This window comes from Canis lupus, chromosome 26, assembly GCF_011100685.1.
Source record: "Canis lupus familiaris isolate Mischka breed German Shepherd chromosome 26, alternate assembly UU_Cfam_GSD_1.0, whole genome shotgun sequence".
In the NCBI taxonomy this organism is placed as follows: domain Eukaryota; kingdom Metazoa; phylum Chordata; class Mammalia; order Carnivora; family Canidae; genus Canis; species Canis lupus.
In genome coordinates, this window is record NC_049247.1 from 2,928,621 (window position 1) to 2,944,502 (window position 15,882).

The 15,882-nt window shown below is 43.0% G+C and overlaps 1 protein-coding gene across 4 annotated transcripts in view; it reads right to left on the minus strand.

Annotated features, from left to right (window-relative positions):
• The window catches only part of GLT1D1 (glycosyltransferase 1 domain containing 1), an 87,232-nt gene that overhangs the window by 29,190 nt on the left and 42,160 nt on the right, over positions 1 to 15,882 (minus strand). For 3 of the 4 annotated variants that reach the window (XM_038574736.1, XM_038574737.1, XM_038574735.1), the window contains exons 5-8: positions 13,654 to 13,690; positions 11,896 to 11,952; positions 4,287 to 4,382; positions 3,673 to 3,722 (exon numbers count right to left, since the gene is read on the minus strand). In XM_038574736.1, the coding sequence (XP_038430664.1) occupies positions 3,673 to 3,722; positions 4,287 to 4,382; positions 11,896 to 11,952; positions 13,654 to 13,690 (240 nt within the window). Of the gene's footprint in view, positions 1 to 3,672; positions 3,723 to 4,286; positions 4,383 to 11,895; positions 11,953 to 13,653; positions 13,691 to 14,249; positions 14,262 to 15,882 lie in introns of all 4 variants that reach the window. The other variant, XM_038574738.1, reaches the window with a different exon arrangement.

Here is a 15,882-nt window from a genome sequence, read left to right on the forward strand (position 1 = left end):
TTTGGTGGCGGTTTTTTTGATAAAAATAGATTTGATAAAGACCTTTTATGAGGTGGGGGCACTGCAATGGCCTCAATATTGTTTCCCTCACCCCCCAAATTCATACCTTGAAATCTTAACCCCCAAAGATGATGGTGTCAGGAGGTGGGGTCTTTGGGAAGTGAGTCCTTGGGAATAGGATCAGTCTTATACGATGGGATCAGGTCTCACAAATGACCCCCGAGAACATCCTTGTCCCTTCCCTGATGTGAGGACACAGAGGGAAGAGGCAGTTATGAGCCAGGAAGTGGCCTCACTGGAACCCGATCATGCTGACACCTTTACCTCAAACTTCCAGCCTTCAGGAGCAGGAGAAATAAATTTTGTTGCTGGTTCATCACCCCATCCAAAGGATTACACTGCAGCTGCCCAAAGGGACTGGGCAGATATCAACTGTCAGGCCCAAAGCCTTCGCTTCTGCCCTCAGGCCCATGGAAGGGTGCTGATGTGCATCACCCAATGTGGACTCAGATGTGTTAGATGCTAACTCCCTCAGTGGTGGAGGAGAAGCAGGCAAATCCAAGGAAAGCTCCAGGCTGAGTGTGAACATCGCACATGTCTGGGTACTGACCCTTTCTTTTGTTGAACAGTAAACTTGCACCAAACAGATGCATTTCCCCATTTCCTGCAGGGTTTCAATTCAAATCATGAAGTATTTTGTGAAAGAAATGCTTTCAAATCATTAGGAATTTGTGACAGTGAGCTAAAGGGCCAGTGAATCTCAGGTCACAATGCTTCATGGAGGTTCCCAGGCCCCCTACTCAAGAATCCACTTTCTTAGCTACCCTCCCTTGTTGCCACTTTGGGTCCTTTGCTCCACAAAAGCAGACCAACATGTGGACTGTCCATGCAGCTCCGATGTCCCTGGGGCCCCAGTTGGCCATCTAGCTCGTAGGTGAGCCAGGGCTCATCTGGGATCTGCATTTGCCAAGCAAGCAGCTGTTCTTAGGCATTGTAGGTTTATTAGACTATCCGGGGAAAAGCAAAGAGGGGCCCCTGAAAGTTATGGAATCATGAAGCATCCCAGTGACGTGCTCTCCAGCATCACTGAGGACCTGCTTTCCCTCACCCAGCTCCAAACCACCATCAGTTCCCTCATCCTGGAATGTCCAGTTCTGATTGGCTCATCATGAGACGAAGTCAAGACAGCCTTTGCTCAAAAGCACTTAGCACTACCTTCCTTCCAGAAGTTAAAAACACAAAAAGAAACTACAGAGATGTATGTTGTAAGGTTTGTCTGTGTGCATACGTGGGTGTGTTTACTTATTCCCAGCACCCATTTCACACATTTCTAAGCAGCCGTGCTGGCCCGTGGCTCCTCTGGGGAAGTCCGCAGCAGGACGTCTGGATACACGAATATGCCGCAGCTGCACCGCCGCCCCCCTCAGCTCTCACCCCCTTCGCCACAGCCTCTGGCCTCCCCTGCTCCCTGTCCCCCAGCACAAACCCAAGGCACAAGGTTCCCTGCCCTGAAATTTGGGGGAAAGAGACAAATTCTGTGTCCTCACTTTTCCTTCAAAAGTAAGCAAGCACAGGTTACAGGAAAGTGATGTGTTCCAATAGCAAGTGGTAGAAAAGACACCTTTCCTCTGGGACATGAGTAACAGTCCTCATTGTTCAATATAAACTACAAAATAATAGTCGTGTCTCTCCTGAAAGATGATGGCTGAGGAAGCCCTCAGGAGGCAGGCAGTGCCAGACCGTCCCTGCAGGCTCTGGGCTGGAGGTGGGGGTCCCAGGTGGACCCAGGGAAGCGCCACCTGTGCCAGTCGCCCCTCCCTCTGGCCGCTGCACCAGCTCCAGCACCATGGGGGTCATCACTCCTGGGATGGGGTTTCTGTCCGAGTTCTGTGTTCCCAGTGTGTTCCCAAGCTGGCCACCTGCCAAAAGGCTTTCCTTACAAGGAAACGCGATAGAGAGTCCAATGGAGGAAGCAGGTCACCAACCTTCAGTTGGTGCAGGCAAACGTTTCTGTCCACCAAGTCTTCGTTTTGGGGTTGCTTGCACCCTGAACACACTTAATAACAACTGTTTTCCAAACTTTGGCCATTTGTGTGCATTTTTATAATTTGTCATATCTGCATACCATCTGTCTGCTGCTTATTTAATACATTTTTGAAGACAATACAATTTATTTTTAAGGAAAATTTTCGTAGCTGGAAAGCCAGTATCATGCGCCATAAATAGAATGTCACCATGAAAACAGAAACAGTGAAAGAGAGAAACCACATCACTAAATTCTTTCTAAGCCTGAGGCCCTCTCTCTCAGAGAAGATTTTAGCATCAAACTAAAACTATTTCTTTCAGTAATGCTCTTCAAACAGAAGAATGGAAAGAGAACTAAAATAATCATCATAATAAACAACTCTGCTGCGCCGGGACTTCACACTAACCAGGGCACCTGGGATTTATCTCGTTGCCACCAAAAGGCTGGTGCTGAGCATGTGTGTATGTGTGTGCCGTGTGGATATGTGTGTGCAGGCGTGTATAAATGTGTGAGTGCACATTGCACCAAACATGGATGGAATACGGGGTGGTTCATTTTTCACATAGTAGATTCGAGCCCTTGATATTTTTATTAGGTTAGGAAGCCTTTTTCCAGGTAAACGTATTGTCTCCAGAAGTCTTTGCAAATACAGAGACAGGTGCATGTGTCCCACTGCATGCTGTATGTCCCCAGGGAGCTAGGAAACCTCCAGGAGGAGAGCCTGCACAACAGCTAAGACTCTACTCACTCAAGGTCTCCGGGGTGCCCTCGATGTCTAAAGTAGGTGACATAGCAAGGTCGCAAGCTCAACTATCCCAGTTTGGCAAGCAGGACAAAGGAAATGAGTGATGCTTTTCCCAGAGGGTGCCATCTCCTAGCCCGGCACAGACATTCCATGGAGCACGGGGGTTGCTTCTGTGATGTCATATCCTATCCTGCTGGAAACACAGAGCTTACTTCATTTTCCAAACTGCTTGAAGTAAACCAAAGTTCATTCTCAATACATGTCTCTACCTCAGTTCCCTGAATCCTGAGTGCTCAGCCCTGCATGGCGGACAGAGCAGCACGCTCTCGACCTGCGTTGTTAAGGGGACATGGGAATGTCCCAGAGGCTTGTGAACAAGTCACAGGGTCTCGCAGGCTTCCCATAGGCCTCTGCTCCCTGGACAGCAGCTGAGGTCAGGTCTGAGCATCTCCTTTCCCCATGCTTATAGAGAGTTATTTCCCATACCCCTTGGCTCCTAAATGCAAGTCAACTACTTAACCTGGTGATCGGCTGAAGGAATAGCTCTGTGTTGTTTTGCTGTGCAGCTTAAAGGAGTTTCAGAGAAAATGTGGACCATGTACACACAATGTGTGCCTTACAACACCAATTTAGACTTTCACTTCATGGGACTTTATCCTGATGTGACTCCTCCGCATTTCCTAAAAACCTATCCTTTGTAGCAAGAAATTAGCTATAAAGATTTACGAAGCCTCATCATCTTTAACCTTGGTTTTCATTTTTAAAAAGCAGAGTTCAGTTACTTAAAAAGGAAAAAAAATAATTTGGTTAGAAGAAGAATGTCAACTAATTTTAGGAAATATGTAAAAAGTATAAAGAGGAAGACAGACATGAGAGCAATGTTTAAGACGTATCCACTTACTTCAGGACCTACAATCACCATGTAAACGTTAGGCTCTTCTTGATGCCATTCTTGGGAAGAAAAAGAAAAAAATTTTTTAGTGGTTTCATGTCATAGATGGAAACATAATTAATAATAATTATGTGATAAATCATTCATATCATTTTGCTCTCATAACAGTCAAGTTATATGTATTTAAAATGTAAATATTGAACATCATATAGTTTTAAGTAAAATGCTTTTTCTAGAATGTTATGCATTATCCAGATCTCTCACCTACTGGACAATCAGGAGTAATCAGTCCACAAGCCAATATGGACTTTAGGATATTCAAGCAATGCAGCAAATCTCCAAACGCGTCACACAAATTGACATGTGTAAAATATTTCTGGATGAGATTATATTAGATTTATAATTCTTCACTATTTTTGTGATTTCCTGAGAAGCCGAGGGCACATGAAAGTAGAAATGCGTGAGATCGCTACCCAGCACTATTATTTTTCTGTTTTTCTTCCAGAATAACAAACTAGAAGTAGTTCTGCTCATGTGGAAAGATGGAGACAGCAACACTCAAAATCCCAATGGGAGGGGCGCTAAGACCAGTCCCCATACAGAATTCTATAAACAAAACATACCTGAGAATGCATCCACCAAATAAAGAGGGTCCTTAACTTGTCTAAGTCCACACACCAGGAGAAAGATGTGTAAATTATCAGCACTTTGGTTAATTCCTGCAACAGAAGAGGTCAGATATTTTCAGCAGAGAGAAGGCAGCTTGATGCCATGGGAGCAAAGATCCCGAGACACAGCTCCAACGCTGCAGGGCTCTGACCTCTCTGCACCTGCTCCCACCCCCAGTCTGCACACGATTCACTGCATGCACTGCTTCTCCTGGCGGGTAAACTTGAGCTGAGCTCAGCCCAGTAAATGTGAACCCAGCTCTGTGCAATGAGGAAGGGGACAATGTGAACTGCGGACCCTGGAAGATATTTGGATACAATTGTGGTCAGGAAGAGCATTTTCTTCATGAAAGTAGAAAGGTGTTGTACATAGTCATGTATTCCTGAGCCCGTGTGTGTATATAGAGGTGCACACATTGGATGAGGATGAGCTCACAGGTCCATAAGATAAAGGGGTGAGTGGCTCCTCTCACGGAGCGCTGGAACCGCCTTCTTCGCCCTTTGGCTCTGGGCAGGCCTGGTGATTAGCATCGACTGACAGCCCAGTGGAAGGGCAGCCAGTGACTTCTGAGTCCCCGTCTCGGGAACCCTATGTCGCGGTGTCTCACTCCCTGGAGCACCACCGACTCGCAGCTCGCAGCTGGGCCGACTGCCTCCTTGAGGGTGAGGCTCTGCGGGGAGATGCCCGGCTGCCCTCCTGAGGAGGCCACGCAGGACCGGCAGGCCTCACCCCAGCGCAAAGGGAACGGGGACCCAGCAGCAGAGCGGGGAGGCCGGCAGGAGCTGCCCCCTGAGCCTGGGCCAAGCTGCCAACCCCACGCAGTCATGAGAAACCAGGGGCTTTCAAGCCCATTTATGCTGAAGTGGTTTGATGGGCAGCAACAGGCAAGTGATTCGATAGAAATTATTCGTGTAATTAACACAAGCTAACCTAAGACTTCATCATTTCCAAATGCATATAATTGGGCATAAAATCATGCAGGTGAGAGGTTTTCATTCATGCATTTTATTTCACCCATTATTTTATGCAAACACTGTCAGTTTCTCTGTGCTTTTGTAAGCCTTGAATAGTAGTATCATCAGAGTGAGCATGATGAGGCACAGTGACACTGCCTCACACGGTCACACATGCTGCACAATAACCACGTGTGACCACATCTGAGGATATGTGCTGAAGTGTTATGGCTGGGGGGTCCCCCTGGGAAAGACCCTAAAAATGCACCACAGGCTCCAAAGTACTGTTAATTTCATTCAGGCATGGTACATTTGTAAAATATTTCCCCAATATTTGGAGCACCTCGAAACTAATCTTAGGAATATAAAACTTACTACTTACTATTTGTTTGACCAAAAGCCTAAGCTAGAAGCTGTGTGCAGAATTCAAATCCAAGATCAGAGGCATTAGAGGCCAGAAGACACGCTATTCCCTTTAATAAATGATAAAGTTGAAGAAAACCTTTAAGGGACAGGAAGATGAGGTGTGAGAAACAGAAAAATCTCACATTACCAGGCAAGACCTATCAGTGACACTGAAGCCAGTGAGTGAACATCTGATGACAAAAATTAAAAGTGCCTTCATGAAAATTAGTTAGTAGTGACAATGGAAAGATAACAGAGGTACAAGGAGAAACTCAGGGGATGCCCACTTAATTATGGGAGGAAGCCTTAGCCCAGGGCATGTGGTGTGTGCACGCACACACAGGCACATGAACACATGTGCACAGGTGCACACACACACACACAGAAGTCCACACATGCATGCATACACACTTTATATATTATATATATATATATATATATATATATATATATATATAATATATATTTTTTGTTTGTTTGTTTGTTTTTTTAAGCACCAGTACAGGGGAAGCTGATGTGCTGTGTAACCCACTGGGCAGGACACAACATCACAGATATCATCATCATGTCTATGGAGTATCTCCTCAAACAGGCAAGAAGAAAGTAAGAAGGAAAGTAGAAGGAGATGCATGATGCACCCAGAAGGGGGAAATCAGAAAACCTGTATTAATGAATTGAAACAAAGTACAATAGCAAAATAAACACACAAAGACCATCCAGAGATAGTAGCCAAAGAAAGCACGATTCTAAGAACCAATGTGATGTCCTAGTAAAAAGACTTCATTTACTTCTGTATTTTTGCTGTGTGACAAAGCACAGATGTTGGAAATCTATTTTGTCCCTTTATTTTGATGAGACATGCATTAGCTACTCAGAACAGCAGGTTTGGGAGATCTGGGGCCTTCTGCTCAGGTGAAGCTGGAAAAAGTGTCCCTCTACCTACCCCTACCCCAGGAGCCCTAGAAAGCTAACCTTGAGAGAGAGTAGCCCACAATGGACAAAACTGACCTTCAAAACGCTCTATGACTTAGGGAAGTATACATATATCACATTGAAACCTTGTACACCAGGCGCCGGGGTGGCTCAGTTGATTGAGCGCCTGCCTTCAGCTCAGGTCATGATCTCAGGGTCCTAGGATCGAGCCCCGTGTTAGGCTCCCTGCTGAGTGGAGCCTGCTTCTCCCTCTGCTCCCCACTCTCCCCCTGTTCATGCTCTCTCATTCTCTCTCTCTCTCTCAAATAAATAAATAAAATCTTAAAAAAGAAACTTTGTACACAACTTTGTACACAAGATATATATATATATCTATATATATATATGTTTATATACACATACATTCCCCAACCCCCCAAACTAGTCTAATTACATATGAGGAACTCTGATGTTTTCTAACTCATTTCAATTTTTTAAAGTGCTGGCCCCTGGGACTGCCTGGTTGGCTCAATCACTGGAGTGTCCAAGTCTTGATCTCACCTCAGGTCTTGATCTCAGGGTTGTGAGTTCAAGCCCCATGTTGGACTCCACACTGAGTGTGGTGCCAGCTTAAAAAAAAAATGAAAATAAAAAAAAAACAAAAGTGCTGTTTCTCAACTTACTCACTGATTTTGAGAACCCTACTTACCAGACCCTAGAGGGAGACAGAGCCAGCCCTATATATTCTCTTGTCTTTCTCCTCATCTTCTTCCTGGGAGATTAAATGTCATGAGAATTTAGGAAACTAAATTAGGCCATGGCAGGACACAGGACTACATGCTTTGCCTTATTGTAGGATTTACAAGATTTTAAATATAAAATACAGAGGCAGCATTTGGTTTGAGTAGCATTTGTGCACTTCCCGAGCACAACAGTATCGTTTTCAAGGATATGGAGATGAGAGTTGGAAAGTCATGATCAAGCAAGCACATGCTGAGGCCCCAACCTGGAAGTACCCAACTCAGCCTGTGTCCTGGGCCAGGGCTGTGGACATGTATGGTGGCCGTTCTTAGATTTCATAGCAGAATGAAAAGAAAGTGGCCTACAGACGTCTGGAGGTGAGGCAGGAGCCTACCTAACATTTTAGTGCATTTCATTTCTTCCTTTTAACTCCAAACTTATGTTTCTTTCTGTTGTTTCTCTGTGAGCATCCAGGTTGAACAGAAGTCAAGGACTGAACTCATCCCTCACAAATGCTCGGATTTTCATGTCTGTCCTTCCGATGTTACCATTTCCTGGAGAATGGTATTTTTATCTTCAAAACAGTGAGTTGCTTTCGAGAGCTGGCACCGTATCCCTGAAGGCTGAGCGTCCGCCATACTCCCCAACCCTCTGCATGATGCATCAGCTGGCTCTGCAGCGCAAACTCGATCTATGCTAAGCCATTTTTTCTCCCATCTTCTGTTCTAGCCACTGTTTATTTTAGTTTTTCCATGGGTCATTATAAGGAGAAAAGAATACAAGGACTTTGGTTGAGCACATTAGACATAGTGAATTGTAGCTAGAAAATCTGATTTTGGGGCTGTGAAAATATCAAGGGATCTGGTAACATGAATTTTCCACATGAAAAACAATGGGTTTTCTAGGGATGCCTGGGTGGCTCAGTGGTTGAGCATCTGCCTTCAGCTCAGGGCGTGATCCCAGAGACTGGGATCAGGTCCCATATCGGGTTCCTTGTGGGGTGCCTGGTTCTCTCTCTGCCTATGTCTCTGCCTCTCTGTGTCTCTCATGAATAAATAAATAAAATCTTTTTGAAAAAATGTGTTTTCCTAGGCACAGCGAAGGAGGAAAGATACCACCATCTGAGCTTGGCAGATTCAAATCTCCACATAGAAATATAAATACAGTTTACAAAAGGAGAGGGGAAGAAAATTAAATAAATATGTTAACAATAAATATATAAATAGAACAAAATCAGGAAGGTATGGTCAAATTGAAGTTTTCATAGTTTTAGGTTTGGTGGCCCACAAAGAATTGCTGTATAAGGTGCAATAGTCATTGGATTTAAAAGCAAAAATCACACATCCTTGAACCATAGCAACATTCAAGTTGGACATGGAAATGCATAGAAACACTAAGGTGACTGACTTGATACCTGTACATGTATCTTCTGATCAGAATAACTATTGTAAATATCATGTGAAAAATTATAACGATGCTACTTAGTGCATTTAACCAACTTTATTTTTCCCTAGCTGATTTATTGGACTGTGAAATCTGGTTAGCATAAACATAGTTCAATGTTTTAAATTAAAGGATTTAGTAGTTTGTTAGTTGGGGCTTAGAGACACTGAATATTCTCAGAAGGACCTCTGGCACGCTGTAAAGGAGAATGCATCATAAACTCGGCACCGGAGACCCCAGAAGCAGATGGTACCCCTTGATGGCTAACGAAGCACTCGTCTGCTGGTAGGCACTGTTAAATGAGACCCTTTCCCACCCATTCCTCTTGATTGCAAGGTTAGCAGTTTATAAGAATTCAGAGGGTGAGTATCTGATCATAATAGTCTATATCAAATTCACTGTATCTTCTGTTTTCACTGTCTGAGGCTCAAAGTGGAAGTGACAAATCACAATCACAGGCTCTGAATGCCAGGGTAAGATCAAGGATGGGTGGGGAAGACAGTCCATCTCTAAAATCTGAAAGATGACAAAGATGAATGACCCCATAAATGAGAACAGACGCCTGGTTATAAAACCCAGAGACACCGATTGATTCTGCCTCCACCTTATGCCATGATCCAGCAGAGCCGGCGACTATGACACCACCACGCTTCCCTCTGCCATGTGTCCCGAGCACGTTCACAGCTCCTAATTGCACACATTAAGTTGGAACTGCTGCCCAGCAGGTCTCCGGGGGAAGTGCCGCCTGAGGAGTCTTGAACATCCCTTGGCTGGCTGTTCCGTTAATCACTCAGTAGTAAGACCAATGATACAAACAACCATGAGGCTACAGGCTTGATGAAAAATCACTCTCCTTTTGGAAATTATGACATAGTCACACAGCAACGGCATCCCATGATATATAGAAGATGAAATAACCTCCCAACAGGCAATTTACAATGGGCCCACTGGTTCTGAATAATGGCCCGTACTCCCCAGTGTGACAGAGCAGTCGGACAGCAGGGGTTCATCTGTGATGCAGAGAATGGCCCTGCTGCTGGTCCCGAGGTTGATGGATGCACTTGGAAAATTGTTTCTAATAAAATGCTTGGAAATCTTTTTTCCAAGGGAACCTAACACTGGCATGCTGTAGGGGATGGGAGTTTTTGTCTGATGTTTCTGGAGTGAAAACAGGCTCGGGGTGTCTACATGTGTTGCAGATGTGGCCCACAGTTTGCATTTCAGCTCTTCTCTGAAGTTTATATCAGGCTTATAACATCAAGCCCCTTCCCCCCACCAGTACCCTTGCACTGTTGACTCTTGTGAGAAGCAGTTCAGGTTAAAACAGATGAATTCTTAAACTTTCCACTGCATTTGGTGAGTCAGTGTTAGCTGTTCTCACACCTTCACAGAACTACTGGGCTGGGTAGCCTGTAAGGCAATGATAGCTGCCAAGAGTATACACTTACAGGCCTCATTTGTGGACAAAAACCTTTCTTTATTTAAAGATATTTTGCAACAAAATTTTGTTTGAACTTCGTGACTGCACTTAGATCATACCACATATGGAAAATATGAAGGCTAGACTCCATTAGCTCCACTGTGTGTAGGAAAAATGGCACCCTCATCTCATAGCATTGCTGATGGACATACTCACTGCTGCTACCTTTCCAGGAGACATGACGCATGATGTACAAAGGCTCTGATTGAGTGCGTAATCTAACCCAGAGACTGTTTTTAGGTGTTCCAAAGAAAACAATTGGGCAAATGTATGAAGATTGAAATCCTAGCACCTCCACCACTACATATCAAAATGTTTAAGTTTATAGAATTCAAAATAATACTACAAAGGAATTGGAACTATGCTGTAATCAGAATTAATAAACACATTTAAAAGATTTCAGGATATAATGTAAAAAATAAATTATATTTTTGTATACTAGCAACAAATAATTCAAGAATAAAACTTAAAAAACCTTTAGAGTAGCATCAAAAACAATAAAATCCGTGAAAAAAAGACATAAGACCTGTATACACAAATCATTATGAAGATAAAAAAGACTTTAAGAAGTAGACAGATCATGTTATGGATTTTAAGACAAATTATTTTTAAGGTATCAATTCTCCTTAAATCAATCTACAGATCAATACAATAGGATTTTATTAGAGATTAACAAGATGAGCGGAAATGTATATGGATACGAAAAAGACCTAGATCAGCTGAAACAATTCTGAAACAGAGTTGTCAACTCACACACTACCCCTTTTCTCAACTATAAAGCTGCAGCAGGAAGACAACACAATGTTGGCATATGGATGCAGATCAATGGACCCTCATATACAGTAAACTGATTTTGAGCAAAGCAATTCAACGAAGGAAAAACATTTTCAATGAACAATACTAGAACAACTTTCACAAAGAAAGGGATTTTGATCCCTACCTCATACTACAGGCAAAAATTAATTTCAGATGGGTTAGAATCCTAATGATAGAACTGAAACACTGAAACTTCCGGAGGGAAAGAAATAGGGAAAATATTTCTGTGAACTTGGAGGAGGCAAAGGTTTCTTGATCAGGGCTCAGGCAGTGCTAAGCATTAATGAAAAGTGGATCAATTAGAAGAAAATGGAACGATAAACCAGAGGAAACAGAAGAAATATTCACATATATGCATGTATCCAACAAAAGACATTAATCCAGAATGGATTAAAAATCCTCCTTCAAACTCACTCTTCCTCCCATTCTCTCAAGAAAGAGAAAAGAGAGAAGCCAGGTGTGTCCTGAACCCAATTCTTATTACACTCTTCCCTGTTCACCTAAAACAGTAGACATCTTTGACCTGAAGAACCTCTTTTCCAAAACCACGTGAGCACACCATGTACCTGACACTACTGGACAAGATGCACTCTGGTCAAAATCTTGTAAGAAGGGATGCCTGGGTGGCTCAGTGGTTGAGCATCTGCCTTCAGCTCAGGGCGTGATCCCAGCATCCTGGGATGGAGGTCCACATCAGGCCCCCTGCAGGGAGCCTACTTCTCCCTCTGCCTATGTCTCTGCCTCTCTCTGTGTCTCTCATGAATAAATAAATAATTAATTTAAAAAAATATTGTAAGAAGGTTCATCTCTCACCTGAACAGTGAAGGAAGGTGTTCCAGTTAAAGGCGGCGTTTGGTACCGTCACGATTCCTGAGTTGAAGGGGAGAGACAGAGAGAGAAGAGAGAGAGAGAGAGAGAGAGAGAGGGAAAGAGACCACGTTGATGAGATGCAACCAGCTATTTTGGGGTCAATGTTCAAATATTGGTCTCATACTTGGTTCTTAACAAAGAACTCAAAGTTCTGAGTGCTTTGTGAACACCTGTTCATCCCTACCCCAAAGGAGGTTCAAAGGGAGCCCACAGGTTCCCAACAAGGAAGGGCACACCATTTTCAACCTCCATTACTGGGCGGGACAGCTGCCAGGTTGTGGGAAACACAAGTCTCTAACAGACACCTGAAAGCAAAAGGCTTCTAAAACACAGCCCCACATATGAATTGTGTCTCTGTTTAAAATTCCTAATCTCAACCCTCTCCACATCACACACAATTGCCCGCTATCTGTGGCATCTCCTTGAGCAGATTTAAGTTTAAAATTCCCTGAATTGAACATTTTGAGATGTAGGAAATTCAGAGGCAACATTTAACATATTATCCTGATAATAGGAAAAATCTAAAGTTTTATGAAATGTAAATTAAGTCAATAACCCTTTTTGCAATGTACCTTTGAGATCATCATTTGCACTGAACAACACAGGGTACTCACTATTGTACTACTTAGTGACTGTGCACTGCACGCCTGTCCTGGGCGTAGACTCTAGCTGGGTGCAATCCACACACTTCTGGAGCCCCTTAAAGCCCTGCTGAGTAGACTGACTCCCTTAGTTTATCCGGATGGGAATGAGGTTCACAGAGGTTACATGGTGTTCATGGCGACTCAGCATGTAGGTGGTGGAGGCTACGTCCAAACCTGTGTGTTGCTTCAAAGCCCATGCATATCTGGTGTGCCTATGTGTTCCCCGACTATAAATCAGGCGCCAACAGAGGGATGAGGAGGTGCCAACCCTGCACCTGCCCTGACACTTAAAGACACCTTTTATTATATATAGAGTCAGGGTATCTTTTAAAAAATGGGCATTCCAAGAAAGGGCTTACTTGGTAAGTGATTCTTCCGCTAAAAACGTCACTGAAACCACTGGGACATTTATACGTGTGATAATGCACGGTGTGCAGCTAAGGCAGACCTCGAGGGCTGTGCCCCTCCGGGCCTCATCACCTGAACTGACCTGAGCTTGCAAGGGGTTACGTGCTCCTATTTGCAACTGCCTCTTCCATGATTCCTATTGTTTAAACAATAATACAGTGGTTCCCTTGCTGTGAGATTTTTTTACTCAGGTGACCAAAATATATTCCTCATATATATGTGGTTTTGTCCATGGCTTATGGTCCACAGCTCCTAAAAAACCCTCACTGTGTTTAGATGCTGAGGGTTTCCCGAGAGGTTGTGGAGGCCACTGTCTGGGAGGAACTGGGTGAGGGCAGGAAGGGGTAGATTGGAGCAGAAGGACTCTACTTCCCCTTAACTAAGAGAGAAGCTCAGCTTTCTCCTTTTGTAACATACCCCTGGGACACTACATCTACTGTCGAAAACGTTAAAGGATCTGTATTTTAATTTTTTTTATAATGTCATTATATTTGTTCTTTATCTTCATGTTAGGCAATATAGGCACATCCATTCTACAAATTATTAGTAGGTAAATCTAAGACATCATATAATTTCATCCACAGGCACATCAGTACATGTCTCTAAAGGGACTCATATTTTAAAATGTGTAAACTTTAAAAATTCTTACCTTGACTCTGGACATAGATCTTATCCCTGGCATGCGGCTTTTGAAAAGAAGGGAAAAAGGAAAATAAGTAAATGGGATAGTGCATTACAACTGCTTTTTAGAAATAAAATGAAGGCCATAAGAAAAGCCGCCTTGGAACAAGTCACAAAGAATCATCCACGCAGCCGCTCATATACTGGTTACTTTCCAAGAGCAGAGTTCCTTCTGCTTTTAATGGGGGTTAGCCCATTAAAAACACAGCATTTTCAAGGTAAGAAGCACAAAGAAAGAGGTCCTTTAAATTAGGCGTAATGAGTTATTACAATCATATAGTTACTACATTAGTATAAAGTTACTGAAGCTCAGAGAACACGCCAATGGCAGAGCCCGTGGGGAGCCTATCTATTGTGTGCAGGAGCTCGAGGTAGAAGTTTGGTGACACAGATCCTTGAACAGAGAAAGTACACTCCCCAATCCCCACCTGTGGGGAAGAAACAAGGAGAGGGAGGGAAGGTGAGGGAAGATAGGGGTGGCCCTCCCCTCTGCCCCGTGGATGGGAAGGGCCTGAGAGGTGCAGTATCTGGCCGTTTTTAGGGCAGCTGAATGCAAATCTGTACACGGACAGGAATCTCTGTTTGCTTTGCTTTTGTCCTCAGTATTACATTCTTTATCTAACCAGCAGAAGCACCTGATACCTTCTAAAGCCTGGACTATCCTCCTCAACTCACCATACAGCAGGGAAGCACCTTCTTTGAAAATGCCCTTACAATAGTAAGCCTTAAAATTTTTTAAAAAAATTCTCCTCCCTACTAGTGAAAAAAACAAAAACAAAAACAAAAATGTTAACTTTAAAGGGAAGTTTTTAATGGAAAAAAATGGCTAAAAGCAACAAATTGAAATTAGAAACTGACGTTTAGAGGCTTAAAACACTCTTTTTGTGTAATTATAATTTCACTGGAAAGCTGAAGAGACTTTTACTGGCATGCAGAGGAGGCTGGGCATGCTTCTTCTTCAAACAGCCCTGAGAAAGGGATGCTAACACATTGGCAAAAACATATCAGCCTGGCTGTTACACTTTAAAGCGAACACCAGCATTTGACAAAAACAGATTCAATATAATTCTACATAGATTTGATTAATTAAGGGAAGGCAAAATAGGGTTTTTGCCTTGCCTCTGTTTCCATTAGAAATATGCTCCATCTGCAATTAGAAATACATAAACCCAAGATGCTCCCTTCAAGACAATTTCTTCTGAAACAAACAGAAATTAATTAAACCGGCATCCCAACTCCATAAGCAAAATGAATGGACTCTATGTGGAAATTCCTGAATTTATCCGCTGGTCTTTACATATCTCCGAGCATTGCTTCCCCTAAATCTACCAAAACCACGAGAAAATAAAGAAGTATCAAGTCCTATCTGGACATTTAAAACACGTTATGAATAGTATTTTAAGATCTTATCCTAGCAAGTCAGGAAAATAGGGTTACAATATTTTAAAAATCTGGACTTTGGTTATTTTTAACCTTTGTAATAAAAGAAATCTGGCAAAAGCCAACTGGCTTCTATCGATTTTGAAAAGCATTATCTATATTAAAATGCTCTAAATACAAATTAGTTTTCTTTGCTCAATATTTATTGTTGGTTCTCTTGCCTTGAAATAAGAGTCAAAATCCTTGTATATCACTTCCCTTGCAAGATTAGCTCATTGATGCAGAAAATGAAAAAGGAGACTGTACGTGTGTGTGTGTGTAGAGGGTGTGGAGGGAGGATGCTGCATGGTGTCTATGAGAAACCATTACTTAATTTGGCCCATTTACTAGATATAAAAAGCCAGTGTCCTGTTGGTTAGATACTTATAAGTACACATGACTTTTAACAGACACTAATGCTAATTAATGCGTTTTTATAATGGAATAACTGACAGCGGGGATCCCTGGGTGGCTCAGTGGTTTAGCGCCTGCCATTGGCTCAGGGCGTGATCCTGGAGTCCCGGGATCAAGTCCCACGTCGGGCTCCCGGCATGGAGCCTGTTTCTCCCTCTGCCTGTGTCTCTGCCTCTCTCTCTCTCTCTCTCTCTCTCTATGTCTATCATGAATAAATAAATAAAATCTTTAAAAAAAAGGAATAACTGACAGCAACAACAAATAGATCCTCCACTTCTTAATGTATATAACCTTCTGAAATTAAGCTCTCTCCAAGTATAAACCACAGTAAACACTACTTTTTAAATATACAGCACAATGCATG